The sequence below is a fragment of the Natrix helvetica genome, assembly GCF_964273705.1.
Source record: "Natrix helvetica genome assembly, chromosome: Z".
NCBI lineage: Eukaryota > Metazoa > Chordata > Lepidosauria > Squamata > Natricidae > Natrix > Natrix helvetica.
The window spans coordinates 103,005,598-103,019,584 of NC_138554.1; the positions used below are offsets into that span (position 1 = coordinate 103,005,598).

Sequence of the window (13,987 nt, forward strand, 5' to 3'; positions counted from 1 at the left end):
TTTGAAGAGAATGTGTGCTACAAACAGCCATAGCTTTTGGCAGTGTTTCTGGGAGAGCAACAAATTGATTATGATTTTATTACACATTATGTGCACACATTACATCACCATCACTGCAGCACCCAGTAAGACACCAGAAGCTGTGGTACTTTCTGCTCTATCTGCCTTCTTGTACCTTTTGTTGAATATGATTATAAATATTTGCTTCAGGCAAAGCTGCAAAATAAATTCAGCACTGAATTTGACTGAAAAGGTCAATAAAATGTCTTAAATACATTAAAATAAACACAAATAAACAGTCATTATTTGCCAATAGTTTGTACGTCTCAGTAGATTAATATGTCTTCAAATCATGGCAGATTTTGCAGGATCACATTATAATGAAAAATTTTACAATTCAATACACATTGAATCTTTACCCCACCATGTTAAGGTCTTTGAGAAAATGTTTTCCATTTCCCCCATAAAGACAGTCCATGCAATAAAAATCTAGGACCTGCCCTATCAAGTGCACTGTGGAATGGCCTGATTCCAGCTAAGCCATGTGGGAAGAAGAACAAAGACAGGAATTGATCCTTTCTCAAAGCATATTTTTCAGAGACTAAATCCCATTGAATTTATCGAAGCACCCTTCTCAACAGTTATCTGCATTCATTGTCGCAACTGTTAACATCTGAATTATCCAGCAAGACTTTTCCAAACGCTGATCCCTACATAGGTGAAGGCACTATCTGAACCCTGCTTCAGTCAGTGAAAGATGTTGATTCATATAAATTCATATTTCAAAACCATGTCAGTACAACACAGCAGGGACTCAAGATCCATTGCTGGAATCCAGATGGTAGTCATGACTTTAAAATATCCGTCTTACCCCTTGAAGTTCTTCTGTCTTCTATGACTGTTCAAGTAAAAGAGGCTGAAAACTATCCCTTAAGGATATGGGTTATGTGTTTTTCTGACTTACTCACCAAAGTATAATTGTTTATACCCCAAAGGTTAATAACCAGATGATCATAAAAGCAGAATCAGATCTCTATGGCTGATTTTTGAGCCAGTGCCTTTCCCTAATCTATACTGGCTCCCTCTGCAACATTCTCTTTCCACAATGAATTGCATCTGGAAAAAGTGTTTTGTTTTGGGTTGGGGAGGGGGTGTTACATCGCTTGCCAAGTATTTTAAACTGACACCAACTATGACTAATGACAAGGCTGGAATGTGCTGTTCTCAGTAGAATAGAGCCCTTTACAGACCTAGGATTTTCCTGGGGTCCAGCTTCTGTCTGTTCAGGGGACTGGTGCCATAGAGCAGTGAATGATGTTCGGAGTGAACCAGCTGTATTTCTTCCAAACTGGCTTTTCGACCTCGAATCCGCTGAAAGAGAGCAGCAGAGCTCTATAATATTCCACTGATAATATACAGGGGAGGGGAGAGAAAGGAAATCCAAAATAACATTGAATAGGATTAATCATAGGCAGTAATAATTGCATCATATAGGAATGTGACACTGATATTTAATATGATACAAGAAAGCAAAAACATGATTTTTTTTCTGTCTCTCTTAAATAAATGGACTGATGTCATGTTAAAATAACACAGCACTTTGTATGACAGAAATAAATGCCCCTATCTTGTTTTTTCTTTTTTCCCTCCTCCATTTAACCCTTTATAAAGACTATAGTAAATGTGACATAATCTATGCAGTAAATGATTTCACAGGGTTGAGAGGAGGGTGATCCAGAACAAGATGGCAAGAGAAGGAAAAAGACAAAAGCCTTCCAACCTTTGCCACTGAACAATCTATGGATCTGACGTGTGTGTGTGTGTGTGTGTGTGTGTGTGTGTGTGATTGTCAGCCCAATATCAGTGCTTTTTAAAATTCTATCTGGGATTAATAGAATCTTTGTCTTGCAAAAAGATAAGACTATATTCCATAATACAGCACAGAGTACAAAATTCCAAAACTTGACCTTTGATTTCTCTTTAATTTTGTGAATGAGTTAAGTAGAATTCAATTTAGCAGTGACATTGATTTCCACACAATTATTTGCTAATAGAATACTTCTGAATTTCTTTCAAATTCTCTGGGAAATACTTTGAGCTGATTGTGTTGTGAAATGGTGGATAATTATTTGCATCACATTTTTGTTTTCATTGCATGAAAGCTACTTTGGGTCCTAAAACTTCTTATTCTGGAAGACCCCAAAGAAAGTTTTCCTTAGGAGTTACCTCTAATTAAATAATTTGAAACCATGGAAACTGCTGGTCACTGGAAAGATGATGATACAAGGGAAGGCATGACACAACCCTTGGCTTTTCTATAAGTAAGGTAAGCAAAAGAACCCTGCACCCCATCCATGAGAATCCCACCACAACTTCTTCTTTGCTTTAGGGGGGGAAAAGAATCAAAAGTGATTTATTTTCCATCAGATTGAAGCACAGTAAAAAGAAAAGGGAAAAAAGAACAGAGAAGAAATTTTTGGCAAGCACGAAACAAAACAAAACAATCCCCACTGGTCATGAATCACAAAGAAATGAGAATAGAGTTAAGTGCCAAGATAGTCATTCAAGAATGGATATGAGGAAAAATAGCAACTAAGTGAGAAAGTAAGTTGCCCAAAAGGTGGATGGGGAGACATTTAACCACAGTGCTTTTAAAGAAGAAATGAACAGCATTGTTCAAAACAGGGATCCCCAAATTTGGCAACTTTAAGACTTGTGGACTTGAAGACCTCTGGTTCAAAACATGATTTTAGAATCATTACATGGACGATTGGCTCAAAGTATGAACCCAAAATGCCTTTGGAGTCACTGAGACTTTGCAGAAGACTTTGAAATGCACTCTCAATAGCATTCCTGCACTTTAACATCTTCAGAGATCGAACAGGGTTTGTTGATAAATAACTGGCAGACCAAAATAAATGTCTACTGAGCAAGAAAAAACTATTCTTTTCTGCATTTCTGAATTTACTACTGAATATATATCCCATTTTTATGATTAAATATAGTTTTTTTATTTTTTTAATGCCTCTGCTTTAATTTCATGTCTGATTTTTAAAAAAAAAAAACCTTAAATGTGTTTTATTCTGATCAAATCAGTAAATGTCCTGTTATTAACACTATCTCATGCAAATCTTTTAAAGGGGAGCATTCTTCAAGGAAACACAGACTCTTTCATAGTGCTACTGTTGCTTAAAATAAAGAACCTTCACAAAGATTTGTACAGCAGGAGTGTAATTGTGTTTGTGTTTAGGGCTACATTGTGCCTTTGAGTGGCATGTCCTAAAAGTGAGTAGTTCCTGGTAAAAGAAATTAATAAGACTAGGACAAAAACTAGACTGTATTTAATTTAATTAATTAAACAGAGCTAAAATGATTTAGCGGTACATATTCAACAATTCTTCTATTCCATTAAAAAAATATTCTGCAAAGAGTATTGGGGATACTGTTATTCATTTGTTTGTTTGTTTAATTTAAGGCTGCCCAGCTCAAGAATAACTGAGCAATTTAATATTAAAAATAGAAAAACAAGAAAGAGAAAAACTGAAGTGACACCCATCTTAATTTAACATACCCACCCCAGCCCCTGACACATACACACATTGACAGAACTCCAGATTTACCTCTCACATGAAAAATAGCTAACTTTCTAAACATTTACATATCACTAGGGTCTGCATATACCTTGGAAGAAGGATCCAGAAGAAAGGCACTGCTACAGAGAAGGCATATTTCCTGAGGGCCACTAGAAGCAAACGCTCGATTTATGAGACCTAAAGCACATTGACTTATTTATTTTTACCAGATGTGGCATAAACCATGGGTGATAGTATGTCCCTCAAATAACTGGCACTATGCCTTTAGAGTATATAACTGGCACACTGAACTGCCTCCAGAACTAATTTGGGGTTTGGAGGTGCAATTTTAATCCTCTGTTTTATTATCTTCTAATATTACAATGCTCACTTTCAAAAGGCTGATAAACATCAATGGAATTCATATCAAACTAATAAAGGCTAACAAAAGATTTAATTACACAGGATTCTGATCTTCAATTTCTTCATCATTCCTAATCCTGCAACTGAATTTACAGCCAAGAAACACTGAGACATAGTTGCACAAAATCAACAACATTCTGTTACTTTGGACAATATATTTAATAACTTTCTCCAGGGATTATTTTTTATAAAAACACCTTGTTATTTATATATCAGGTGATTGATAACATTATTTCATTTGCCTAAAACGTATTTACATTTTGTTGAGGGAAGGGAAAAGGGATGTGGTGTTATATAAATGTTTTTCCTGGAATGTGTTGTAGATGACTGCATAGCATATAAATGAAGAAACCCCAGGTGGTTAGGACTATGGAAGACCCTTTTCCTTTCCAATGCAAGTTGCACATTTCACAGAAAAGCTAATTAAAATGTTTAGGATGGTGGTTATTAATCATGTAGCAGAGCATCTATTAATTCAGAAGTTCAGAATACCATAAATTTCACTGTATCTCTCATATAAAAAGGACAGAAGATGAGGAAAGGGCCAAAGTGGGTATGGGGTATACAAACAAGCAAAGCAGAAGCATTTAATTTATTCCTTTTCTCTCCTATTTAACTTCAACATTAAAATGTCTTTTTTGCCCCACTTTCCTAATTTCTATATATATAATCGGTATATTAATATTCCCAACAGATTTATGTTTCATATCTATTATGAGCTACAAACATTTTAGCTGCTATACCTCTAGGTACTATAGAGATTTCATTCTTCGTTACTTATTTTTGTATCTGTCAAGCAATCGAACATTATCTTTCATAAATGAAACTGTTCGCTGTTGACACATTAATATTAATAGGAACACTTCTACTAACACTTAAATCCAGAACAAGTTGTGATTTTAAGAGTGGCCCCCAGTCACTTACTCTGGACGCTGGCAGATGAATAAAAATATAAAGAGGCCTTACCAAACAGGTCTCTATCAATAGAATAATTGTAACTTTTACAAATAAAAATAAAATAGAAATTTAACTGTAAGGAGTTCAGTATTCTAAATATTGGCTTACTTATCCAGGATCTAACCCACTATTACATTGCAGCCAGTAAAATTTCCTATGGGAATACTTGTGAATGATCATTGTAATAGTAGAATGATTGAGTCAAAAGAGCATCAAAGTATTTTTGATCTGCAAAAATTGTACTATGATGAAAGCAACATTCTTAAGATCATTTAACAAGCCAATTTGGTATAGTTGTTAAGAAATCAGCCTGGAGACCATGAGTTCTAATCACACATGAAGCCAGCTGGGGGACCTAGTACAGTCACTCTTTTTCAATTTAGGAAGAAGACAATGGCAAACCACTTCTTGCCAAGAAAACTAGTGGGACTTATTCAGGCAGCTGCAGGATCAACACTGACTTCAAGGAACATATACACACAAAATGCTTTAAGGTTCTGATATTCTTTAATTAATTCTAAGTGAGAAGATAATAATCATATTAGTGAGAAGATGAAATAATCATATTTCATCCATTATAGAAATGCCTGTCTAACATAGCTACTTATTTTGAAACTAAACAGCATTGCCTTGCTTGGTATAAATTACAAACAGAAGATAAAATTAATCTATTTAAAATGTACAATTTTTAGTAATCTGTTTATTTTTAAAAATATATAACTAAAAATCATGTATATCACTTAAGACCCACAATGGCCTGTTTGCACAAGATACTTAATTGGACCACAAATTTTATGTGTGTATGTATTGCTGTGTCCATATATTAGGGGATCATGTTATATGAGCTAATTGTTTATGCGCCACAAATATTCCTTTGGATTGATCCACAGAGTTTCGCATTTTAAGGCTTAATAAAGTCCTTTGGATGCTGAAGTGCTTGGATTTCACTTTGGCATTGTTTAAACTCAGGTATCACATTTGAAATCTCAGGATTTCTTGTAGACTCAAAAATTCTTAATTTGGTTGTGACTAAAGAAGAAAATGATTAAATGCGGTCCAAGTAATCATATAAACTATACAGTATATAGTTACTTTAACAAAATTCAAAACTTAAAGAAATGAAATTTAGATTTTCCCCATCCTGTGTCCAGTTTTTTGTCCTCTCCATCTATTTCCTCAATGAGGTCTCCAGAAAACCATTTCCCATCAATCTGTTTATGAAAGGTAACTTGAACTATCAATATTCCTCTTTGTGAGAGTATACTTTTATTTGGATCTACATATAAAAAGGAGGCAGGATTTTGATTGTCCAAAATGAAATCAAACATCTTGACATCTTGAAAGATTTGGGGGGGGGGGGGCGTTTATATCTATGTGGTCATTAAAAATAATAAACTCTCAGAAATCGTTATGACTGTATAATGCATATTTTAGGTTGTATAGCATAATGTATCCTTAGGTGAAAGTAATATTCCTGAGGTCATCCAGCTGGTACTTACATAAGGAACCAAAATAATATTAAAACAACTATATTTAATATAGCTGTGTATCTATTACCTCACACTTGTTTAACAGCCCACATTCTTGCAACCTTGACCAAATGCTTTGTATTCTTCCAGCATGCTCAGGGTGGCTGGTATAATTGCCACACAAACACTGGTGCTTCAACATTAGTGTGTCATAGGCAACACCTGCAAAACAAACATAATGGGACCAACTTACCAATAATTTTACTCTGGAAACTAAAGTACAACAACTAGGATGCTCATTGAAAGAGAATTGGATGTGTGGTTGGGATGATCAGAAAATGCCAAACTGCACAAAAGCTGTTTTGTAGAGATGGGATTGTCTTTTTATGGATAAGTGTACTTTCCCCACTTACAATGTATATTCTACATTTACATTGTGGTGCTGACATTTAGGTTCATACAGTATATAGGCAAAGAAAATGAATGACATGACAGGTAGCTTTATTTAGGGATTGGGATCGGCAATGAGTTATGTGAAGTGGCACTAAGTGAAACCACAAGTGAATTTATAGTCTGAGTTTCCTTTGTTTTACAGATCTGTGAAGTTTGTAGATGTGAGGACCAGTCACAAAGTTACTTTTTCATCACTGCCATAACTGTGAATGGTCACTAAATGAAGTAGTAACTAAACAAGGACTTCAGAATAACTTAATCCTTGACTCAATAGAATAAATCAAACCCCAGGGGTTTGTAACACATGGGAAATATAAGTTTCACCTGGCAAAATAGAAATGCTTTGTTAATGATACTATTTTGGCTGGACTAATAAGCTTTTTTTCAGTGCCAGCTTCTCCATTTTCATTGAGCAGTTTAAATATTTGGAGCCACAGCAGGTAGCGGTACTTTGACTGATCTTGAAAAATATCTAAATATGGTCAGATCCCATTAGTGCTTGAATAGAGACCTAGAAATTCCAGAGCTGGAGGCCTAACTGGCAAATAGCAATAACACAGCAAACTTTCTTTGTTGTTGCAAAGAAATTGCATCAAACTTGTCTTTAGGTAGTCTTTAAAACATTTCCAAATATTTCATTTTCAACAATAATCCAAAACTGGCTTCAATTCTATGGGGGCTGTGTGAACAATGCCCTTTGGTTGTTTCTCTTTTATGACAGAGTATCCACCTGGACTTTCTTGAAATACCAAGGCTTTAAACACCATTTATTTATCTGATGTCTCAGAGAAGCATTAACTTGGCACCATTCTTGGACCTGTAGTAAATGTACATGGTAGCTGCAAGGCACCTGGTCCTCATTAGAAATGCAGGAATCTGGTGAGGTACTTTGCCAAATCCTTGTATTCTGGTAACTGCCCAAAGTTAGCACCAGGTACTATGTTTTCATCAAAGCCTTGCCCACTTTTAAAATCACTTCCCTCTTTTCTTTAACTATGCTAATAGATTTATTAACTTTCTCAGACTTAAAACAAATTATCAAACCATTATATTTGCTCATGTTACTCCGAGTGCAACTTCAACTGAGTCCAAGAGAAGTTTCATGGGTCTTATTCCAAAATGAAGTTTGCATAGGCTTGCAACTTTTGAATGAGTGCATGAATAATTCAAAAGTCAAGATCTGTCAGAAACATTCCATGCAAACTTTTAAGTAGTAAAATGTTCTCACATTCCAAACTGTATGTCTTTGGAAGAGCATTCCTTAGTCTAAAATGAAATCTGAATGTCCTTTTTTCATACACTTCAAACATCTAAATTGATTTAGGATGTGCAAATAATTCACTTTTGCAGCTGTGGGTCACACAGCACGTGTGCTACCGTACCACAACACAGCAACAGAGCTTCCTACTAAAAATAGAATGTAGGATTCCCTAACACAATCCAGCCAATACTATACACACACACCCCAGGAAAAAAAAAAGCAGTGAGGGAATAGACAACTGTTTTCAATTTCTTGCTGCTATGGAATGTTAGTGGAAGATAATGATTCTGGTTGGAATGCTGTCTCTTTTCAAGCCAATGGCAAAATTCCCCTCTGAAATCAGAAAGGCCAAGATTGTAACTGGCTCATTCTGGGGGGGAAATCAATCTGATTTTGATCTAATTGTTGTGATGCAAATTGTAAGTACACCTCTATGTAGGTTAGTGTAAAAATTAGTCTCTGAGTTGAAAGACACATTTATTTTAATATGCATTTTCATTATCCTTAAGAATTATGGTTGATAGCAATTTTTATTTATCTTTATTTATAATATAGATACATTGTAGAGCTGAAATACCACATTTCTTCCTTCTCCTGGATTTTCAATGCCATTTAAAGAAATTATGGGCACAAAACGGTCAGGTTATATTCTGTAACATAACCCTAACTCTAATATTATGCATCCTGTCAGTTAAGCAAATAGAATTATTGTCTATATCATGCAATATACAACACAAATATTTCAATTTAAATAAATCCAACTTAAACTTATGATTCAATTTAATTTGCATTTCTACTTCATTTCAGAATTTTTTTGCAAATTCTGTCTTCCCAATATATTTGAATAAACATTTTTTGCACGTGCACATAAACTCAATCTTCCAAAACAATTTAGCAGTTTTGGATACAATCTAGTGGTTCAATCAGCTTATTCGTTTATTTCGGAAATGAGGTTCCATGACTCTGATCTGAATTTGAATTTCTGCACTATAGCTAATATTTATTGACTGCCTTAAAAGCCATTGGACTGTTTACATTTCCTGATATAAAGCTGAAGAGAACTATAATCTTCAAAGAGAAAGTCAACACTTGCAACCAAAAGACTTCATTCTGTGCTCAGCAAATAGAGTACCTTTATATGCAATGCAACAACATGCCAATCAGTGGTGGGATTCAATTTGTTTTTTACTACTGAGTCTATGGGTATGTCTTGTGGACGTGGCATGGCTTGTGGGTGTGGCTTGGTGGGTGTGGCCGGGAAAGGATACTGTAAAATCTCAATTCCCTCCCCACTCCAGGGGAAGGTTACTGCAAAATCCTCAGTTCTTTGCAATCAGTTGGGACTCGGGAGGCAGAGAATAGATAGAGCGGGGTTCTACATTCTCTGACATTCTCCAAACCACTCAAAATGTCCAGTATCGGTTCTCCAGAACTGGTCAGAACCTGCTGAATACCACCTCTGGTGTCAATCATTCCTTGCTGAATGGAAACATAAAGTTTCAGAAACTGATCACATAATTTTGAATGTGTTTACTATATTGGAAAATAACACTTTTGGCATACATTGTGACATTCCTAAAGGCAAATCTCAGAAATATATATTTTAGTCATGCTTTTTGTAAGGTTTTCATATCAACATGGTAATGGCCTCAACAATGGGAAAAAAGACAAAATATAACCTGGGCTAGACAGATATAAAAGTACAAAGGCTGGAGGACATCCAAAATGCACCTGTTACTTGGCTGTCCGAGCCTTTCAACAGTATCAATTTATGAATGTGTGAATATTATCCATTATCAACTGCACTAATACATAGGATTGAGGGTAAAAAAGAATGAGTAAAAAAGGCATTCTTGGTATTTAAATCAGTTGACACTACATGAACTGTACATTTAATCTGCCTATTATGGGAATCTTTAGGGACTCTTACCTGTCATGGAGGTTTGTTGAATAGTCTGATCCACAGTTGGGTGAGGTAATACACAAGTTGTCAGGGAAATCTGTGTCCTGGCACTAGGCTGATTATCATCTACATGCACCGTCTGAGCCCGGTACACTTGCAATTGCTGTAAATGCTGTTGGTCCAGGGTCTGTTGTTTTCAAGAGAGAAACATGGTAAAAAATATGACAAGAGATCACAATGAATACTAGAAGAAATGGATCAAGAAATTAAATTTATTAGTTCAGTGTTCAAGTAAACAAACCTGAAGTCCAACTTTAAGACCTACTCCATAAAACAATCCAAGAAAAATGCTCATACCTGCCCACACCAGCTGCTGAACATTTCTTATAACCTCTGGTATAGGTTTTGATGATTTAAAAAAATATCCAAAAGGAATAAGAGGCTAAGACATATGGTAGAATTTTGAAAAGAAAAGTATCTGAAAACCAGAGCATCTATACATCTTTAAGAAAGCCATTAGGGTGTACAAAAACTAAGAAATGTGATATATTTTATTCTCTAAACAGATTAAAAGCAAACCATGACATCAGTTCAGCTATACAGCATATCTATATGGGTGTTATATATGTGTACACTTTTGGGAGCAGACAACAGTATTTCATTTTTGCCCACAAAAATCAACAAAACCCCTGGATAAAACTCACTACAAAATGTGCTCTGTATTCTAACATGCAATGTAATTCTTTTCAGCTGTAGGGGAAGGAAGGAAGGTAGGAAGGAAAGAAGAAGGAAGGAAGGAAGGAAGGAAGGAAGGAAGGAAGGAAGGAAGGAAGGAAGGGGGAACTGGGGAAAGAAGGGTCTAAATGGATAAACTCCTTTCCTTATGTGTAGACATAATTTATACATTAACTATAGTTACTTCTTGCAGATATTCTGAAGAAGCTGCCAACTGGTCAAAGGTAGACTTTACACTTCTGGCCCCCTACACCAAGATTTAATCCTAATAATAACTAACTGATAGAGATTGGATGGATCAACTATTCTGTGTTAAAAGGCTTTACAAGAAAAAATAGTTTCCTAGAAGTAAAAAAAAAAGCAAGATAATTGACTAAAATGGTTTGCTAATTGTTGTGACTATGTCATTAATAAAATATGGGAATTCTACATAACCAGATATTTTGGCATTACTTCAGACAACGTTCATATGATCAGAGTCTTTAAACAATAGACAGATGAAAATGGAACATATTTAGAACTAAGAGAGCCATGTGATTAGAAGCACATGGTACAAACTATTCCTCAATTTAGCGAGTCAGAGCTGCCTGGAAGAAAATATAGTTTTCCATATATACTAATCAGGCAAGTGTATAGGAAGTCATCCTTCAAACACTTCTATCCATTTTTATAGCAAATGGCCAATGAGAATGACAGCCATAAATATATTGTGCAATAAAATGAGAAAATGTGGATAACTTCTGCCTACCATATCTAACAATCTTTGAATCATATTAATGGAACAAACATCTGAAAACAGGACAAACCTATGTATAACAGAATCATATTAAATAGTGGAGTAGAACTAATAGAGGATGTCCAGCTCTCTAGCCTTTAGATTCTGTAGATCTAATTGATATATTGGAAATATATTCTGTAGATCTAATTCCAATATATCCATTTTAGTACAGATATGTAGGCAGAAGTTTTGGTAGGCAGCAATTATTCACTTTTTCACATTTTATCATACAGTATGTCCTGGCTGTCACTCTCATTGGCCTTTTGCTATAAAAATGGGAGTGTTTGAAGGATAATTGGAAACAACTACTAACTGAATTGTAGCAAAACACATTTTTGCTTTGTAAGTCAATTATCTTGATAGGCCAAGTGAAATGGTTTTATCATTGGGGGTCATATTCTGGAAGCAACTTTCAGATTCCACTTCCCATTTCGGTCTCCTTTATCTAAAGACCTATCATGCTACTCAGCAACTATTATGTACCAATGTTTGCTCTGCAAAGATTACAGTGGTCTAAAAAATGTGTTTTAGAAAATGGTGCACATCTGCATCTAAAACAGGATTATGCATGAGAAGAAGAAATGTCAAAAAAACCACCCAACAATCTAAAGATGGGAGATGCAACTGTGAGATAAAAGCCCTGCTTCTTTTTTATTATATGAGACTGGTGTAATAAAGAGCTGAGTTTCCATCACCTTGGAATCATCTTTGATCCTTATTAGACTTGCCAACATCTTTAGTTTGCTAAAGCCTGCAGCTATTTTTAAGCAGAAACACGGGCTAATCAACAATAAAATATTTTGCAAATGTAGGAACCAAATTGAAACTAATCCCAAAGGACTTTAAAAAATATCTTGATAATAAGGCAAGCTATTAAATCAAATTTGAAATTCAGCTAAAGTTATCTTGGATCCTACGGAGATTAATGCACTTCCCATTTCAGAATTGGTATCTCTGGAACAGGTCTTGATGCATTTAATGTGAGATCTCTCATTGCCAGAGTCACTTAATTTGGGCTTGAGCGTGGGATATCTGTACTTGCCAACATAGGTAGAAATAGACAATCAGAATGTAGAAGATAAAATTAGGGCTGTTTAGAACATCCTATATAAAAGGCTGCCCAGGAAAGGTGCAGTTTCCAGCTTTCAGTGTGTCCAAGTGACTTTCGGACCAAGGAAATCAGAATACATTGCAACTGGGACCAATGGAATGAAGTGATCGTACAGAAAAGTCCTGATAAAAGTTAATGGATATTCTGGCTTTAATAAGGCCTGGGGGCGGGAGGGAAGTGAAGATTCAGATGTGGGAGATAAATGCAATCCTAAGGGAGTAGTTAACTTTAAAAGTAAAATTAACATTCTTTATGGAGAAATTTTCTTAATTTTCTTTTGAAGTAGAAAGTGAATTTGTCCCTGAAATGTTATTATTCAGTGAATGGGAAATATAAATAACAATCATGCAGCTGAGAATCAAACCCAACACAACAGCATCACATCATTTCCTTGCTGAATATATTACTTATGTAACAAGTAACATTTTGCAATTGAGCCATGTGTAAGTTGCCATTGGGTTTCACAGCATTTGTGGGAACATTTCCTAGTGGAACGTGACATTTATGTGTGAAATTGACTTAGCATTTGTCTGCACTGTCAGATTGCCTCATGACCATGGCAACCAATTTTGGATGATAAGAACAGGTAATTTTGTCTGCATACTTCTCTGTAAGCCTCATCCACCATAAAAACCAACTTTTAGTATATTTCCCTTTACACTCAAAATATATTTTCATGCTACTGTTACTTTAAAAGCACTGTTTTCTATTTTGCCCTATAGCACTTTATTTTCTTTCTTTTAAAAAAAGCCCAAGGGAGCTTATTTCATCATTTCTCTCAATATTGAGGAAAACAAAATGTACTGCTTTTTACCCCAAGCAACTGGAGATTAAAACTATTTGCTAGAAGATAAACTTGAAAATTGAGATAAGAGATAAGAGGCCATCCTACAAACTGGGAAAGGGTGAGTTCCATTTGTGCCTTATGTACAAAAGCAGCTAGGTGACCTTGGACCAGTCCCTCTCTAGAAATAGGCAATGGCAAACCAGTTCAAAAATACTCCAGGGACTAATCCAGGCAGTTTCTAAAAATCTACAATGGCTCAATGGCACAAAACAAACAAACAAACAAAGTGACAAAAGATTGTGTGGTGCCAGGGGTGGGTTCCTGCCAGTTCTAACCTCTTCTATAGAAGAGGTTCCACAAATCTACAGTGCCATTAAAATCGGTTCCAGCTCCCTCCCCCTGCCCATCCACACATCATCAAGATGAAGAGTGAGAGGAGGAATTCTGGGAGTTGAAGTCCACAAAGCTGTCGAGTTTGAACACCCCGGGGTTTTTTTTTCTAAAGGGTTAGGGGTACAAGGGTCTTGTAACTTGACAG

The 13,987-nt window shown here is 35.5% G+C and overlaps 1 protein-coding gene across 1 annotated transcript in view; it reads right to left on the reverse strand.

Moving 5' to 3' along the window:
- HDAC9 (histone deacetylase 9) overlaps positions 1 to 13,987 on the reverse strand; it is a 506,624-nt gene that overhangs the window by 172,952 nt on the left and 319,685 nt on the right. Inside the window, exons 16-18 of the mRNA XM_081970663.1 lie at positions 10,066 to 10,225; positions 6,510 to 6,643; positions 1,247 to 1,371 (exon numbers count right to left, since the gene is read on the reverse strand). Coding sequence (XP_081826789.1) covers positions 1,247 to 1,371; positions 6,510 to 6,643; positions 10,066 to 10,225 — 419 coding nt within the window. The remainder of the gene's footprint in view (positions 1 to 1,246; positions 1,372 to 6,509; positions 6,644 to 10,065; positions 10,226 to 13,987) is intronic.